Here is a 19,359-nt window from a genome sequence, read left to right as displayed (position 1 = left end):
TAGACAAAAATAAAAACTAATTGCACAGTTTGGTCGAAATTGACGAGACGAATCTTTTGACCCTAGTTAGTCCATGATTAGACAATATTTGTCAAATACAAACAAAAATATCACTATTCATATTTTGTAAAAAAAAATTGGAAGTAAACAATGCCTAACGGTCGCAAGCAGGATAGTATATAGCAAACACACATGCAGACAACTATGTAGCACTTACATCTCAATGAGATTCAGCTAATATATTTAAGAAAATATAGTTATAAAATATAGATTAAGGCCTTGTTTAGTTCCAAAAAATTTTGGAAAATCGACACTGTAGCACTTTCATTTGTAGTTGATAAATATTGTCCAATCATGGACTAACTAGACTCAAAAGATTTGTCTCGTCAATTCCGACCAAACTGTGCAATTGGTTTTTATTTTTGTCTATATTTAATACTCCATGCATGCGTCTAAAGATTCGATGTGATGAGGAATTTGAAAAATTTTACAAAATTTTTTAGAAACTAAACAAGGCCTACAGAAAACACCAATATGGTAATGTATTAAAAAATGGTTTGAAATGCCCAATCAAGTTCACCACTTGATTGAACAATATTTGTCGGATAATAGATAATTAAATAACATGTAGCACTAGTTAAGAACAAGAATATAATGGTATCCAACCAAAATCATTGTATAAACTCTTCGATTCGAACAAGAACATAATAGAATCCAACCAATTAAGTTCACCTATTGTAATGAACCCTTCATTATACTAAACCAAAATCGTTGTTATTATAGGGTGCAGACATTACAAGATATAGCAGTCTAGCAAACAACTTGTAATTTTTATTCCAAATAATCCTCTCCATCACATGTATCCTCTGTATGGTCTGAAATAAGAAAATGTCTATTAGTTTCTACTCCCTCTATACGAAATTTGTTTTGGACAAGGTTTGAGTCAAATATTGGGAATATAAATCATGAATAACTTTTAAGTTGTTAAGTTTAGAAATGTGAGAACCATTTGAATAGATTTGTCTTTAAAAATATTTTCATAAAAATATACATATACCATCTTTTGAAAAAATACTTTTATAAAATTAAGGGGTCAATGTTAGGTTTTGGAGACCATATCGTTGTCCTAAACGATTTTCTTTACGGGTATGGAGGGAGTATGTGCTACCATTAAGTATCAACTCGATGAAGAAATCAGGGTTGATTAAAGACCACTGCCTTTTGCTCACACCACATGAATCGAAGCATTGTATCGTCAAAAAAAAAAAAAAATCGAAGCATTGTTGTCCTCTTCTTGGCTCGACACCTGTCCCGTGCCTTCTTTATCTGGCGACAACCCGCAAGGCCGCTCCAGCCCAACCCTAGCGCAAACCCCCCATCCCCATCTCTTCCTCAGTTTGTCCCCTCTCTATTCTTTCCACCGCCGCCGCCGCACCATGGTGCTCAGCGCGCGCGCCTTCCCGCTTATGCCGTGGGTGTGCCAGCATGTGAAGCTGCGCAACATCGACAGGGGGAGCTCGGTGAACTTCTCGCGTCGGCATAGCGCGACCTCATCCATGGCGCCACCACCATGGCTATCGCTTCCACCTTCCCTGTCGTGGACCTAGGTGCTCCTCCTCCAACTCCCCTTCTCCATTTCCTCCGCCTCTTCCCTCTCCCTTCATCTTATCCTCTTGACCTAGGTTCATCACTGGCATTGAGGTGTCCACGGGCCTCACCTGTGGAGGAGCTCCCATGTCTGGAGGACCCAAGAGCGCATCCTACGAGTGGATCCGATGGGATCCTGATGCGTCGACTACGGATTTGGCTAGCCTCCACCACTTGAGCCCAGTGGCAGCGGAGAAGGTCAACGGAGGGTTCTATCCAAATTAATATGCGATCTCCTATTCTATACCTATCTATAAAGAGCCAAAATTTCAGTCTGCCAATAGATTTTTTTTCTGCCACCATGTCTCCGAGTCATGTCCGTTCTGTCCACCCAGTTGAAATCCAGTCCATCGTATCCGGTCCGTATATGACTATCCCATTAGCTAGAGAAAACGCATAAAGATCCATAATCAGAGGCATAGAATCCGCATCAAGTCCAACTACATCTAAAATCAAATCCAAATACAGAGGAAAGCGTATAAAGATAGATAATTAGAGGCACTACAACATGGAATCGTAAATTTCCCAAAATATAAAAAGAGCAAATCTGGGCCCTAATATTTAATCGCAACCAAATTGAATCCAAAAAAAATCTCTCAGTCAAATTAGAAAGCAGCAGAGTTGGAGCCAACACGGCAAAAAATTCCCAAATCCGTAACACAAGGTGCATGTGATAAAAAAAGAAATTATAGGTAATAAATACTCTATATGAGAAGCAATGTACAATCGCATAAATCTAGGAAGAAACAAGCCGTGCTCAACCAATTTTATTTGCTAACATCAGATCTAGCAGTAAAGACAGGGAAAGCTAACCAGCTAACTTAGATATAGCACCAAGGAAGAGACGAAGGTTCTGGTTCCAGCCTTGGCGAGAGTAGCAGCAGCTAGCCGTTAGAGAATAGGTTGGCTTCACAAGACATTGTGTTGGAGTCGCCGCCTGCGGATGGAAACACGAGAGGCAACAGGCCGTGTGTGTCTTGATTCCCGACTGGTGGTGTGAACTGTGAACTGTGAAGCAGCGCGCGGCGGCTACCAGGAGGAGTGGGAGGACGGGAAGATCTGAATGAGATTAGGGTTTAGTTTCCCAATATATATTGCTTGGTAGATGGGCTGGGCCAAGAGTGTTTTGGGGCTGAAATGATATAAAATGCATACAGAGTTGCTGGGTAAAATTTACCTTCAGGTATGGATATTATGCATTCGTTCCTACAGTGCCCACTGTAGATATGCGGGTATGGGTACTATGTAGTCATACCCGCACCCGCTTATCTAATAAGTAGAGATTTTTGCCCATTATAAGACCCATGGGTGATGATATCATTCTATACCCGCGTTCTTATTGGGTAAAATCTATCCGTTACTCGGGTTTCAGGTGTGTATTGCCATCTTGAGCAGGGAGGCTCGCTGCCCGTGCGGCCACCAGGGACGCAGGCCACGCGGTTGCCAGAGCACTTGAGCTCCTTGCTCGCGACCGCGGGATTCCTAATTGCCACTTGTAGGGTGCCTTGATGGAGCCGCATGTGACCATCGCTACACGCGAGCTGGCATGGATCGGTAGGGACACTGCTGCGCGTGAGCTGGCATGGATCCGTGGGGTGCATGCGACCATGAGAGACGCGGCCACTCGATCGCCAGGACGCTTGAGCGCCATTGTAGGGCAGCTCGACGAAGCCTCCTGTGTGGCCACCAAGGATGCGAGCCACATGGCCGCCGAAGCACCCGGTCTCGCCACTCCCGACCGCCGAGAGGCCCGAATGCCACTACGGTCCCACGTGCCTCGAAGCCGACAGTGACCACCAGCGTCGGTGCTCCTCTCTCCGGCGACTGGTGCGAGAAACATGAAGGAAAAGGAAAAGAAATGAGCTAAGATTTTGGGGAGCCTAAAGTTTTGTTCTGCACAGGCGTGTCCTCGACCATCAAATGGATTAGATGGCTCAGATTGAGCCAAGCCTTATCAGACCGGTGGACCTACGTGACCCAGTGCGGGTGTATGGCCCAGGCCCTGGTAACCATGCTTAAGACCTTTGCAGCCGTTCTGCAGGCTGAAAGGCCATAAAGATCTATTTTCAAGATTCAAATTAAAATAAGCAAACAAAGTCTCAATATAATTTATTTTCAGTGCTTATAATTTCCTATTATAGTTAAATATTTGTTTAAACACTGTTAAAGTAAGTAATATTGTCCGGTATATAAATTAACTCATCTCCAAATTTTAAGAGAAAACAATAAATTATATGTCTCATGCTCCCGTTGCAACGCACGGGCATTTTTACTAGTCAGGTATTAAATCTGTAGCTTATGGTTGGACTGCTTGCGCCAGTGCTGCTACTTCCCCTTTCAATATGAGCTATCAGCAAGCACAAATTCTTTCCTCGCAGTCTAATTTTGCACATTCTTTGACTCACATAAAAATGTATTTCCTTCTACAGATTGGGGATGCTGCATGTATGTCTGTATGGAATCTGCACACTCTGATCTTGCTGATGCGGGTGAAATAGTAATCCAACTCCTAGGGTGAAATGTATATTGTTAAGTCCAAGATGTTGTGGAAAAAAGTCCAAGATGCATTCCTCATGCGTGCCCCAGGTTATCTCTAACTTCAAGTGTTTGCTTTCTTTTACCATCATAAGTGGATGCTGCAGACTAGATAATAGCACATAAAAGTGACAGTATCTTAGTTTACAACTATCAGATTAATATGATTATAGAGTAATAGAATGCAGCCTGAAATCTCTGTTGATGTAAGTATATGATAATGGTGATGAATTTGCCAGTGACTTTTTTTGGAAGATGTGAGATACCTTATGAGCCCTCCTCTCCTATCGACTCATTTATGTTCCTAGCTTCATTACCGGACACAACTCTTTTCTTTGATTCGCTAAGTGTAGTGCCTTATGCCATCTAACTTCTCTAGATTTGCACAACAATATGTGAATTTGGGTTGGATGAGCACCAACAGTATCTTATGGACGACTAATTCTCTTTGGGCTCTGTTCAGTCACATAGTTCTGCTCTTACTATCAGTCTGTAATATAAAACGGCCGCGACGACCTATTCGTTGGCAATGGTTGAGATGATAGACTTCCTGTTAATTTTTATGGCGCTTAACATGTCTAATGGGAAATGAGTTCCTATAAGATTTGTCTAAGGGGTCATGAAAAACAAAGATTTGCTCTGTGATTTATACTACTTAATATCATGTTGTCTTGCTTTACCTGCATATGTGGTCTAGGATTTTATCTTTTCTGGGAAGATGTCGTTTTCTCAATGCATGAGTCATGTTGTGGTCTGTATAGTTTTACTTGGCCGATCTGCTAATACACTTGCTATGTGATTAGTCTGTTTTTCTGGTGTAATGATTCATGTCTTGTTTGCTCGTGGCATTGTTGGCCTGTCAACTTTCTTGTGCAGAAATTGACATCAGGATTTCTTTTCTTTAGGAGGAACATCACAGGACTAGAGGCACCAACATCCGTGTCTCCAGGTGATGTTGATTAGACTTTGTTTTGATTTGATGATTTTCCTGTTGCCATTTATAGTTTAAGGTTGGGTTGATTAGAGGTGATGACACCTCTGTTTTTCTTTTCCTAAAAAGCTGTAAATGCAAATTTTGGGCATCCCTTCTGATCAGTGCAAGAGGGAAATAGAACATGTAGTCTGGGTTGTTTAATGAGTGGACTGCCTGCTGAACAAACTAATTGTAGAATTTGTTGTTGAAGGTCGTACTTTGCTAATAAGAACCACAGATGACAATGCTGATGGGTGTGTGGACAGTGTTGCTGTTACTGTAGGAGGTACCTTCGTGCTTCAGTTTATGACTGTATGTTCATGCATACACCAATTAAATGCTACTGTAACCAGCAACAACTAATAGATGTAGATGGAATATTCCTACAACAGTTGAAGCTCGTGTGTCTGATTTGGCATATTTAAGACCCAAGCGAGCTAGCTGAAACTCAGTTTCAGTAAGAGTCTAAATGAAATTGCTCATCAATATCTAGAATTCTATCTTTTATCTCTATGTTTCTGTAGGGTTTGTTTTCATCTCCAAATAACTACCATATATGGAGTATGTTTCCTTAGAGATGCCATTCAAACAAAACTGGCAGTAACTGCACATAAAGCTAAGAGTTTTTTTTAAGAGGATAAAGCTAAGAGTTAGTTACCCACATCCTGCATGCACACTTTCATTCCATAACTGACGATACAAATGTGTGCCAAAATTACAAGAGGGCGACAAAAATTTCAGTGACACGAAGCTTCAGTAAATAACTCCCTTTTTAAAATTGTAAACAGAGAGGAAGAGAGCTCCCCACCAGAGATGAACCAAGCTAAACTGAATCAAACTTAAACTGTATGCATAAAAATAGATTGTTTTTAGGTTGATACACTCATTTTCCTAAGCACCATTAATTTCATAGATTAGGCATTCATGGTTTCTTACTCTACATTTTTTTTCTTTTGGGTTGCTACCGCTCTCTGCCTCACACACTTAGATAAGTTGAAAATCATTGACCTTACATGTGTATATGAATTTTCTTGGTTGCACCCTGCCTCACACAGTCACACGCTTAGACAAGTTGAAACTTGTTGACCTTACATGTGTACCTGATTTTCTTGGCCCCTTTAAACATATTAACTCTTGACCTCTCTTGTTTGCAGTGTAGTCGAAGATAACTAATCAACAAAAGGTAGGTCAAGGTGCTTTTGCCTCTATCGGTTGCTGGAGTGATGTTTTACATGTATATGAAACCTCATTTGTAACCGAATTTTACTGCTCTTTTAGTTTGTCTGTGGCATTATATACTATACTCTAATGGTAGCTGTATATTTTGATGGACATTCAGAGCTACCGACTGTATAGTGTTTGGTAGTCATGAATTCTGATTGTGAACTTTAATTGATGAATATGTAATGTATGGCCGGATAACCAAATAATGGCTACGGCTCTGATACATATAGTGAAAGATCATGTAATATATGGTTGAACAAAACCATAATGGTTGCCATGACGATACAACTCGTGTTGTTTGTGAATGTCTCATGGTTTGTGCTACGTATCAGGTGATATGATATCTTTGCTCTTGTGCTATGGTAATATTTATGCTTAATGTCTTAGCCATATCTATTGATTATATATTGTTTTTTTTTCAAATCATTGTCTGATGTTCTAGTACTATTAAAAGAGTATCTTCAATGTCTTTACACATGAGTAAATCACTTGTTCCACTAAGATTCAACACAAAATTGAACTAATATCAGTGTATTGGAATGTACACTTACGGCTGGTTCATTTTTGTTTCAGGTAGCATCAGAAAGTTCAGTTAAGTATTGGACTTGCGCTGCGTAAACCAGCTATTCGATTATTAATAATTAACACTTCTAAATTAAGATCAAGTTGACAATGGCCTTGTTTGGATACTCTAACTAAGTTAGAGGTTAGAGCTATTCTCTAGCTCATGACTAGTCCTCAACTAACTCTAGCCAAAGAGGTGTTTGGATGCAAGGGTTAGATTGACAATAAATGTTCTTTCTCATTCATTTGGCTCCTTTCCAGCTAGATTTGGTGTGGCCGGCTGTTGTGTGGTCTCCTCCCGCTCACAAATGATATTGCTCCACATGGTACCTTGCGTATCGTTTTGCCATTACTGGCGGTGGGCCATTTTGCCATTGCTCCATATAGTACCTTGCGGGCTGTTTTGCCATTGTTGGGAGGCGGCGACGCGGCTTGGAGGTGGCGGCGCGGTTGAGAGGCGGCAGCGAGGCGAGCTGGGAGGCGGCGGTGCTAGTAACCGGGAGGGATCATGGCTGGGAGGCATTGCGAGTGGGGATCCCGTGCGACACAGCCAATCCTTTTCCCTGTGGGCCCCGCCTCAAATAGCTCCAAATAGCCCAAATAAGCATCTCTTTGGGGATAGTTTTTTGGGTGGGTTAAATGCAAATAACCCCAACCTAACCCTCATGATTGGATACTTTAGGGCTATTTGAGCCCTAAATAGCTAAATCTAACTCTAACCTATGGATCTAAACATGACCAATATAGAATCATAAGTTGCAGAACACTCATAAAAAACACTTTTATTCTTGACAATGGTAACTCAACCATTGAAGGGTCGAGATAGGAGGGTGAATAGTCCTTTCTAAAACTTAACGCACCGGCTAACCGAAACAAATACGGAATTAAAACTATCGGTCTAGCCAAGACTGCACCCCTCTATCTAAGTTCTCTAGCACCTTGTAAAAGATCTTAAACAAGCAAACAAGGTGCTACCTTAGCAAGAGCTCACCTAATCAATTCTAGGAGCAAGGTCACACAAACCTATGCAACTAGTACTTTGCAAACCGGGGAGCTCCTACACAAACTAGTGAGGCAAAGCGCACAAAGCCTAAGCTCACTAGCAAGCTCAATAACAAGGCAACCAATGCCAAATTAGAGAGCGCAAATCACTTAGCTACACAAACTAAGTAATGTGACTAACAAGGTTACACAAACCAAATTAGTCACGCAAGGGAACTACTTCTAGCTACACAAGCAAGAAGATAACTAGCAAGCTACACAAGCTAACTAATTACAAGAGCAACTACACAAGCACAAGTATATAAATGTAAGAACAAGCTTGTGTTAGGGACTTGCAAACCAACAGGAAGAACAATGTTGACACGATGATTTTCTCCCGAGGTTCACTTGGTTTCCACCAAGCTACGACGTCCCTGTTGAGACAAGCTCCAAGGTTGTCACCGGTCCTCTTGCTAGTGGTGACCCGCAAGTCACACTCTCCCACGTGGAGTGCTTACCACAAGCTCTAGCACTTGACCTGGCCGGACCACTTGTCGCTCTTCACGTCTCGCTCAACTAGAGTTGCTCTTCGCGATCCCCGTGGGGTGAGCACCGTACCCCTCACAATCTCTTCTCCGGAGCACCGCACAATCTCCTTACGTGCTTCGATAGAGTCACAAGCCGTCAAGCCGTCTAGGAGGTGGCAACCTCCAAGAGTAACAAGCACCACCCGCTTGCAACACGAACACCTAGTGCCACTCGATGCAATCTCTCAATGCAACGCACTAGAATCGCTCACTCACATAATCGGATGATCACTATCAAGCATATGTGAGTTAGAGGCTTCACTAGCACTCCCAAGCATGGACACTAAGTCCCAAGGGTGCTCAGCGCCAGCCAAGGCCGGCCACCACTTCTATTTATAGCCCCAAGGGCTAAACTAGCCGTTGGCCCTTCACTGGACAAAACACGTGGGCACCGGACGCTCACAGGGAGCCACCGGACGCTCAACCCCTAGCGTCCGGTGCTCAGGCGTCAGCCACGTGTCACTAGCCGTTTGAACTCGACCGTTGCCGCCAACGGCTACCACGTGCTTGCGCCTGACACAGCACCACCAGACGCTCAACTAGTCCACACCGGACGCGTCCGGTGCACACCGAACCCATGCGCAGAGAGCTCCGCAAACTCGCAGGGTCACCGAACGCAAGCCACCGGACGCACCCTGAGCGTCCGGTGCTCTCCAGTCAGAAACTCTCGCGCGCTCTTGCTGACGTCACTCCACACCGGACGCGCAAACAGTAACCACCCAGCGTCCGGTGCCAGCGTCCGGTGCACTCTGCACACCAGAACCACAGACTGACACCACATCGGGCGCTCTGGACCAGCGTCCGGTGCTACCAACACCAGCGTCCGGTGAGTGTTACTCAGCGAGAAAACACTCCCGCGACTTCTCCAAATTTCTCACCGGCGCAATAGAAAATATACATTTAATTTTCTCAAAAGCGCCGAATCCCGCCGAGAGGAACCCACACCCCTCTCAACCCTAGGAACTCCACCTCCTTTGCAAATGTGCCAACACCACCAAGAGTACACCACCAAGTGCAAGTGTGTTAGCATTTTCACAAACATTTTTCCAAGAGAGTTAGCTTCTCAACTTGCCACGCCACTCGATCCTAACACGTATGCAAAGTTAGATCGCTCAAGTGGCACTAGATGACTGATATGCAAACAAGTTTGCCCCTCTGGATAGTACGGCCATCTATCCTAAATCCGGTCATAAACTTCTCTACACACCTATGACTGGTGAAATGGAAATGCCCTAGGTTATACCTTTGCCTTGCGCTTTCCATTTCATCTCCTCCAATGTTGATGCAACACATGCACCAACCAATCACCAAATGATATGATCCACTTCATATCATCACGTGACCGTATTAGTTCATCGATCTTGACCTCACTTGCTCTTCACCGTTGCCTCGGTCCATCGGCGCGAAGTCTTGCTCAAGCTTCACCGTCACACGCGGTCCCTCGCTTCAAAGCCTTTGACTTGCCCTTCACTCTTGCAACCGGTCTATCGAACCAAGCCTCATCTTGATCTTCTCCATCTTGGTCACATGACTCCATGTCATGTCTCATGTGCAATGAGCTCCTCCATCATTGAAAGGTCCTAATATGGCTAGAGGGGGGATGAATAGCCTATTTAAAAATTCTACAAAAAACACTAGAGCAAGAGGTTAGTAAATAACAAAGCGAAGCTTTTTGCTCTAGCTCTAAAAGGGGTGTTTGCAAGCCACCTATCCAACAATTCTAGTTGATATAATCTCTAGGCACACAAGAGCTATGTCACTACTTACACTAGAGAGCTACCTAAAGTTTCTATACAAGTAAGAAAGCTACTCTAGTTTGCGGGAATGTAAAAGGAGATGGTTTGATTTTTATACCGCCGCGTAGAGGGGATGAACCAATCAGTAATATGAAGTCCAAACACCAGGAGAAAACCAATCAACAAACACAATGGAGACAAGCAATTTTTCTCCCGAAGTTCACGTGCTTGCCGGCACGCTACGTCCCCGTTGTGTCGACCAACACTTGGTGGTTCGGTGGCTAAGAGGTGTAGCACGAACCTCATCCTCACTAGGACACCACAAGAACCTACCCACAAGTGAGGTAACTCAATGACACAAGCAATCCACTAGAGTTACCTTTCGGCTCTCCGCTGGGGAAGGTACAAGACCCCTCACAATCACCGGGAGATGGCCACGAACAATCACCAACTCGTGCCAATCCTCCTCCACTGCTCCAAGCCGTCTAGGTGGCGGCAACCACCAAGAGTAACAAGAAAACCGCAGCTAGAACGATCCCCAAGTGCCACTAGATGCAATCACTCAAGCAAATGCACTTGGAATCACTCCCAATCTCACAAAGATGTATAATCTATGAAGGAGATGAGTGGGAGGTGTTTGCTTAGGCTCACAAGGATGTCTAGTATGTTAGAATGCCAAGAGTATGAGCCCCAAGCCGGCCAAACACGTATATATAGCCCCGCAAACAAATAGAGCCGTTGGCTCTTTCACTGGGCAAACTGCGGGGTCACCGGACGCTCTTAAAGGGGCACCGGACGCTCAGCACCAGCGTCCGGTGCTCCAACGTCAGCCATGTGTTGCCTTTTGAACTTCTCGTGTCAGAGTCTAACGGTCACCTGCAGTGCACCGGACGCTGAGCAAGTTAGCACCGGACGCGTCCGGTGCACACCGGACTCATGCGCAGAGAGTTCCGCAAACTTGCAGGGTCACCGGACGCAAGCCACCGGACGCACCCTTAGCGTCCGGTGCTCACCGGACCCATGCGCAGAGAAGGTCGCAAAACGCCCGCACACCGGACGCGCACCACCGGACGCTCAACCCAGCGTCCGGTGCCTATCGTCCGGTGCCTTACCCTAACTGGGCCAGGCACTGTCTGCACACCGGACGCTCAGACACAGCGTCCGGTGCCTCTGAGCCAGCGTCCGGTGAGTGTTCCTCAGCGAGAAACACTCCCGCGACTTCTCCAAAATTCCCACCGGCGCAATAGAAAATATGCACTTCATTTTCTCGAAAAGCGCCGAAACACCACAACGTGTGCCAAAACCCACCTCTCTCTACCTTTGAAACTCCACCTCCTTCTCAAAGTGTGCCAACACCACAACGTGTGAACCAACAAGTGCACGTGTGTTAGCATTTTCACAAATATTTTCTTTGAAGGAGTTAAGTTAGCTCACTAGGTTCTAAATGCATGCACATGAACAATGACACCTAGTGGCACTTGATAACCGCTTAGCCAAAGAATTCCCCTCTTTATAGTACGGCTATCTATCCTAAATGTGATCACACCCTCTATGGTGTCTTGATCACCAAAACCAAAACCCTAAGTAATACCTTTGCCTTGATCTCCATAGGGTTTTGTTTTTCTCTTTCTTCTTTTCCAAGTTGAGCACTTGATCACTTTGTGGTCATCACCATGATCATCTCTTGCTCCAACACTTGGCATGTACCAACCGCATTATGTCTACACACACTTAGCATAGAGGTTAGTACTAGAGTTTCATCAATTATCAAAAACCAAACTAGGGCTTTCAATCATCACATCATCACCTGTAGACTAATCTCCTGTGTATCTCACATAAACACTATTAGTCCACCTAAGTTGTCACTCAATTACCAAAACCAAACAAGGACCTTTCAACCATGCTCATTAAGAAACAACACTATTGGTGTTGGGTCACATGGGAATAAATATTATTTATCAACAAAATAATGCAGCAACCAATGGTTGAACCAGCAGTGCTAGCAGTAGGGTTCGCGGACCATCGCGGTGAACAGAGACAATGCACGCTCTTGTGGATTTTGTAGAGTGGACTGGACTGCAAAAACTTTGCAGCTGAGCCACATCAGCCACAAACAGCATTCTCGCGAGGTGGCTATGCGGGCTCATAAAAAATAGATTCTATATGCCAACACGCCAACTAGTCTTTAGGAGGGCCTCTTTGAGCTTATTTATCAACTGTCAATCATTCAATAGTATTTTTCTTTCATAACAAGTTAATGAATAATACTTTTAGCTATAGCTTTTCTGCAATGACTTTTAGGCATAGCGTCCAACATTGACTATTGTCGCCATCCATCTTACCACGATCATGAAGGAAATTGTGGGAGCTATGGCTGCAGCCTGCAGGTGACCACGCCATAATTGGTGGAGTGGGACCACTACAGTGGTAGATTAGACTGTCTCCAACAGCTTACCCATAAGGCTACCTAAACCCAAAATAGATCGTGCACAGGAGAAAAACATGGTCCAACAGCCTAGGCAAACGAATGACCCATTTTACGTGCGACGCGAGAGGAAACCCAAATATGACTGCTTTCTTCCTCGTGACCTAGCGACTTCGATAATGGTGGGCCTATAGGAGGTGGGGTGGAGACGTGGCATGGGAGTCAGATCTGCCACCACCAACCTTCGTCCGTAGCCCCGGCAGCCCTTCTTCCTTGGGAACCGCGTGCCGCCGCAGTTTGGGGCTAGGAGAGGGCGCGTCGCCACTGCCTGGGGCCGGGAGAGGGCGTGCCGCCGCTGCCTGGGGGCCGGGGAGGGGGCGGCGCCGCTGCCTGAGGCCGGGGAGAGGGCACCGCTGCTGCTTGGGGCCGGGGAGAGGGTGACGCCTTTGCCTGGGGGCTAGGAGAGGGGGCGCCGGTGCTGCACCTGGACAGCGGCAGCTGCGGTTCTGGCTCTCTTTTGCGTGTGCTGTTGGAGAAGACAACTTTTAGGTATGCCACCCTTGTGCAAAGCGCTACCCATATCTTGCAATGGGTCTCGAATTTAAAGTCGTATTGTTGGAGATAGTCTTATACCCATGGATCATAGGGTTTTTTAGGGCTGTTTGGAACACAGAAAAACACCCCCACTTTGATAGTCCCTTCATGATTTCACATGAATGGAAAAATACACTCCATTCTCTGGTTTTCCTCTTCGCAAAAGTCCAAGGCAGCATGCTACATTGCTACTACCATTAAGGTGCTAACATAGTTGGCCGCAGATGATTAGCAAAGCCATACCACCATGCAACGCTAGCTTTGCTCTCTACTTTATTAGGGCACTCACAATGCAAGACTCTATCAAAGAGTCCAAAACAATTAAATACATATTATTTATGATATTTTGCTGATATGGCAGCATATTTATTGAAGAAAGAGGTAGAAAAAATAAGACTTAGAGTCTTATTTAAACTCTAAGTCTACATTGTTCGAGGTAATAAGTAACTTTAGACTCTATGATAGAGTATGCATTGTGAGTGCCCTTAACCTTAGCTCATGGATAGCAGGTCCTACCCTTTAAAGTAAGAATAAAAACATATTCATGTGTTAGAAATTCCAATGTCATTATGTGTTAAGTGCCTTTTATCAATCATATATCCTTTGCAATCATTGTATTACAAATTTCTATGTTCCAAGCGTTCCCTCCTTTTTTAGGCTGTTTTTCTTAGATGCGAAAAGTTTTTGGATTTTGATATTGTAGCACTTTTATTTTTATTTAACATGGTCTAATCATGTAGTAACTAGGGCCTTGTTTAGTTCCGAAAAGATTTCGGATTTCGGTACTGTAGCACTTTCGTTTGTTTGTGACAAATATTATCCAATTATAGACTAACTAGGATCAAAAGATTCGTCTGGCAATTTCCAGCTAAACTGTGTAACTAATTTTTGCTTTCGTCTATATTTAATGCTTCATGCATGTGCCGCAAGATTCGATGTGACGGAGAATCTTGAAAACTTTTTGCTTTTTGGGGTGAACTAAACAAGGCCTAGACTTAAAAGATTCATCTTACGATTTACAGACAAATTGTGCAATTAGTTTTTGTTTTCATCTATATTTAATGTTTCATGTATGTGCCATAAAATTCGATGTGACGAAGAATCTTAAATTTTTTTTAGTTTTTGAGGTGAACTAAACAAGGCCTTAGTTTACCACTATGCTTACTTTCTTTTCCTGCGGTTTTTTTATATATTTCTGTGTTTTCCATTCCTTCATGCCAAACAGATCGGGAAGTGCTAATTTCCCTGGTGACTGAAAAGTGAAAACGATGGTTTGTTCAAATAGGAAACATGTACATGTGCAACCAATAGATTTGACAGTTGTCCAGAATGGCTGCACCCGACATCAATCGCCCCACTTTGTTCAAACGTCACATGATCACATCGGTATAAGGAAACGGAAGCCAACAATCCAATATCAACAAACTCGCCCCATACAGAATCCTAAATTCACCATAGCATGTCATCAGTTTCACAATGAGGATGACTGCGATGGGAATTTTCCATAGAATACAGGAGCATCCTGCGCTGTTCTGACCAGAAGAGATGGGGGAAATGAAAATAACATCTGCAGAAGTTTTGCAGGTTTTATCGGAATTGGATCAAAGAACCATGCCAGGAGCTCCACTTTTCTCTGTAAGAGCTGCATTCTCAAGAGACAGAATCAGCTGACCTTTCTACTCGGTGCATCAGATCTGCAGACATCGCCACGACAAAGTGGACAAACCCTAGAAAACAAGATAGAAATCCATATCAGCAAAAAAGGTTATTAACCGCGCCAGCTGATATTTACTGTATGATACAATAAATGCATATTTTATGGAGCTAATTCTTTTAGCAACTCAAGAGTACAGAAGCTAAGCCTTAGGTTCTCAGTCTTAAGCCAACAAGATGATTGCAGATCTGTTCTGTAATTTTGAGGCTCAGTGAAGCTCAGGAATAATTTCAGAAGAAAAGGGTAAAACTTCAGTAACAAGGTCAACGGAGAATTCAAACAGCACGGGCATAACTATTTGAGCATCTTATTTAGTTTTTTTTACCCTGAAAATTGAAAAAGTAATCCTATTATCCAACAATTGCTTACGGTTCAAACATTCTAAAGAGGTCCTCAAATAATAAAATATTCAGGAGAAGACATGGTTAACATTAGCCTCTAGAGGAAAAATAAAGACACTGATGGTTTGTCGCTAACCACATGAGTTCTAGCATATATGCCAGTCTAATCTCGAAGAAGCATAATGATGATACTAAGCACCAATGCATCTCAACTCTCCGTTCATACTTCATACTGGCAGTAAATTTCAGATTTGGGGGTGTCCAAAATGTAGGCTCATTATTCAACTTTACACCAAATGTAGTCCAAATACTTTGCAAGAAACTAACAGGTTTACCATTACAGAGCATGTGGATTTCCTGTTAGATAATGTCAATAGTCTCCAAATATCACACGGAGATAATTATAGCATGCTGATTCTGCTGTTTGCCAGTTTCTTTTTCCTAGATGTGGATTAAAAAGAACCCCATTTTTCACAAACGTAAAGAATCCTCGTTGTTAAATAAGAGGATGAATACCTGTGAATCTCCTTTAGCCATTTATCTACACATGTTAGATGAAATTCATGATGGCATGGAAGTATACGGAGACAATCTCCCTCTTCATATTCAACAAGGCAAATATAGCATCTGCATAGATGAAAGAAATGAGAAGTTGTACAACAATACGTGGTCGCAAGGTTACAAGGACAAGTGCCCACAAAATAATCCCACACTCCCACTCATAAAACGTACAGGTGCTGTACAGCTGGAAATGAACCACCAACTTAAATGCCAATTGTAAAGTGTGGAGACCACATGTGCACTGCAATCTTTTCATGCATGCCCTTCCACACATAAAATAATTATTTTACTTGGCTTTGAATGGTAGATTGAAATATATGAAGGTGCAGGCAAAATTGGGAATTTGCCATGCCTAGTGAGAAGTCTTAGGCTCCTCCAATCTCCCATGTGATCACAAACCAAGTGCTTTCGTCTGAATGCTGTATAACCATGCTTTATCTAGCCTATGTATCGCTTGCTTAAGTTAGGATTGAGTTTAGACACTGAACATTATGGGCAAATAATAGTGGCTGCTCTGGAAGGAGTTTAACACACTGAAAAGAACTTGTCCTATTTATGAAACAGTGAAACATAGGACTAAACCTGTTTGAAATTCACATAATTACGTAACAAATTTCCTAACATTACTCTAAATAGGCCATAATGTCTTACTGTGCAGCTTCATCGCTCTGGTATTTCAACGGTTTCCTATACACTTTTGCAGGAAGACGCTCAACAATCTCCCTTGGAGCAGGAACGGATCCAATTGAAGAAAACGATGGTCTTGATGACGATAATGCAGCAGATTGGTGGTGAATTTCATCAAGAACCTGAAAGTCATAACCATAAGGATGCAAGTTAGTATCCTTCTCCAATCAAGAACAGAAATATTACCTTCAACCCAAAAAGAATGTAGTCCTAGATTTGGACTAAGTCAAACTTTTGTATCTCCAACTAATTTTATTATTAAAATATATTCCATGATTGATCTAATGATACTTATTATACATCATAATATTAGTACTTTTTGTATATATTTGATCAAACATGAGATTATTGACTCATACATTCTTTTTTGGACAGAAGGAGTATGTATATTTAAAAAACATACCTCAAAAAGTGCTTCTGCTAACATAACAATTCTCGATATGCTAGCCCTTGTGCTAGTTTCTTCATCAGGATTGCCTTGTCGACTACCTGTTCTGCAGTTGCAATTTCCTGTTCTATGCTGACCGGATAATATGCAGGACCTCTCATGACCTGATAAATTTTCAAACCTGCTGCCCAACCTTTGCAGAGCTCTGACCTATTAAGACAGCAAAAGTTATAAACTTATAACTCTTAGAGGTAATAACCAAGGCTGAAATAAAGTTGAACTTCAAACTACCTGAGATCGTATCCTCCTCCTCCTCTCAAGAAAAGCTGATCTGCGCTCCAGTAGGTCGCTATTACTGGCCTGCCTCTCAGAGCTCAAGTTGTACATATCGTTGGTTGAAGGATCAGATCGCGGTTCTGAACTCCTGTCTGAATTAGTCCTTTGCATTACTGCTGAATCTTGCCTAGCACTAGCGTTTCCAGATGGCCATACTGCCCTATCATAAAGAAGCGAAGGGGTGAATAGCCCATCTGAGAATGGAGGCCGCCTGAGAACTCTGTCCCGAAGCCGCCCAACACTTAATGTTCGGCTAAACCGAACACTGCCTTCAAAAGGTTCCTGAGACCCCATCCTTCTGTAGGAGCTCCTCAAGCTAGCATCTTCAGATTCTAGCAGATTTCTCCTAGCCTGACGAGCTGCTCTAGCTTGTGCCGTGACACTATCTCTAAGCATATCCAGAGTCGAATCAATCCCAGCAGTCGGTGCAGTACCCTGCTGGGAGATGCCTGTATCAGAAGAGTCATCCACATCTCTCCGACCTTCACCTGGATTAGCAGAAGTCGGGAGGCCAGATGACAGAATAGAGCAGGCTGCTGATGATCCCAAGCTGACAGCTCTACTCAACCCAAAGTTGACACCAAAACGTGGCCTTGACCTCCCAGAAGGATTTGGCAATTGATTGGCCGCTGTTGATGTGCTAGTGGCAGCAGCATTCTGTAGCACATCATCATCTTGATCTCTTTCACTATCTGATGAAGGTACTGCTACCCCTTCGCCGGGATAAGACTTAGGCATTGCAAGAACATCTTCATCAGACTTTGCAGTGTGAGTGAGTGAAGGCAGGCTTGCAGTCTCCCCTCCCTTGTTACACTAGAAACATACAAATGCATCATCATTTAACTATAGCAGCAATGGAGCCTTTGATCTAAAACTGTAACAGCAACCCAATTCAGGAAAGTACAGATGGATGAAGTTTCAGAAATCAGAATTCCAACCCAGCAACATATGTAGTTCCAACAAGTTGTACTATTCATTCATATACCATAGTACACTTTAGTGCTTTATGGTTCATACACAAGGAGTTCAAAAATATTTGACATGATCGAAACCAAACAGGACAAATTAAGGAAAGAAATTTTCGTGGCACATCCAACCAATCAGAAGTTCAGAACTGAGTTTCTGAAATTTGAAAACCAAACTACGAAGCCATCGAACAATATCAAATCCCTCAGGAATGCTCGCTCAGAAACCGAGGCTAGATGCTCGATTCACGAAGCAACAAATTGACAGCGACAAGATCTACCACGTATCCCCATTCCATTTGTGAAAACAACCTTCCTTGGCGATTCAGCGGATTCCAACACGAAGCACCGAGAGGGAAATGAAACACCCTTACCTCGACGTCCACCGGTGCTGCGGAAGCGTCGCCTTCGCACGGCGGCGTCGTGGAGCCACGGAAGCAGGAGGAGCTCGGCAAAAGGCTCCTCCCCCTCCTCCCCTTCCCGCTCCCATTCGGCCTCTTAACCTCGCCGCCCGCCGCCTCCGCCAACGTGCGCGATGACGAGGAGGAGGAGGAGGAGGAGGAGGTGGTGGTGGCCTTGCTGCTCCCAGATCCCATCACGCACCAGCACCAGCCAACACCCCCCGCGCCTACAGATCCACGGATCGGCCCAGACCGCTCGCCATTGCTCCGCCTGCACGCCTCACTCCCCCGCGACGGCGCCTGGGTGCGGGTGGCCGCATGCGCGACGCCTCGCCGCCTCGGTGGGCGCGAATGGGGGACCTCGGCCGCTGTAGCTTCCTTCGTCTTTCCTCAGACGCTAGCGTAGCTCGGCTACACGTACGCTAGGGAGGAAGAGAAGAGAGAGAGATGGTTCGGTAAATTTGCCCGATGCGATGCGTCCTTGCGTCGATTTGAATGTTGTTTGATTGGATGGTTACTCGTCCGATAATAGAGCCCGATAATAATGGCGTCCTCTACTGCCTGCCTTGTGGAGTTTGATGTAGGAGTACGCAATAACGCGGCCTCGTTCGCCGCGACAGTCCTTTACTTCTTGCATTAAAAAATTATCCTTTGCATCTACGTCCTCCCAACGTCCCAAGAGAGGAGGCCTGTTTAGATC

General features: G+C 44.0%; 1 protein-coding gene and 2 long non-coding RNA genes across 5 annotated transcripts; 1 reads left to right on the top strand and 2 right to left on the bottom strand.

Annotated features, from left to right (window-relative positions):
- Positions 1,348-6,727, top strand: LOC110430377. Of its 3 annotated transcripts, XR_002447830.1 has the most exons (5): positions 1,348-1,607; positions 1,683-1,845; positions 4,077-4,233; positions 5,088-5,441; positions 6,310-6,727. It is a non-coding gene; the product is annotated as an uncharacterized LOC110430377 (long non-coding RNA). The 3 variants fall into 3 exon arrangements; XR_002447828.1 differs by having other exon boundaries at positions 1,348-1,845; XR_002447829.1 differs by lacking the exon at positions 1,683-1,845 and having other exon boundaries at positions 1,349-1,607.
- On the bottom strand, positions 1,933-2,687 carry LOC110430378. The gene is made up of 2 exons (XR_002447831.1): positions 2,461-2,687; positions 1,933-2,030 (listed from the first exon to the last, which is right to left on the bottom strand). It is a non-coding gene; the product is annotated as an uncharacterized LOC110430378 (long non-coding RNA).
- On the bottom strand, positions 14,520-19,122 carry LOC8085078 (E3 ubiquitin-protein ligase RLIM). Its single transcript, XM_002439691.2, has 6 exons — positions 18,633-19,122; positions 17,249-18,106; positions 16,973-17,167; positions 16,534-16,691; positions 15,838-15,948; positions 14,520-14,993 (listed from the first exon to the last, which is right to left on the bottom strand). Exons 1-6 carry the CDS (start codon positions 18,852-18,854, stop codon positions 14,930-14,932), a joined length of 1,608 nt encoding a protein of 535 aa, XP_002439736.1. The 5' UTR covers positions 18,855-19,122; the 3' UTR covers positions 14,520-14,929.

This window comes from Sorghum bicolor, chromosome 9, assembly GCF_000003195.3.
Source record: "Sorghum bicolor cultivar BTx623 chromosome 9, Sorghum_bicolor_NCBIv3, whole genome shotgun sequence".
Lineage (NCBI taxonomy): Eukaryota > Viridiplantae > Streptophyta > Magnoliopsida > Poales > Poaceae > Sorghum > Sorghum bicolor.
This window is presented reverse-complemented; position numbering and strand designations above follow the sequence as displayed.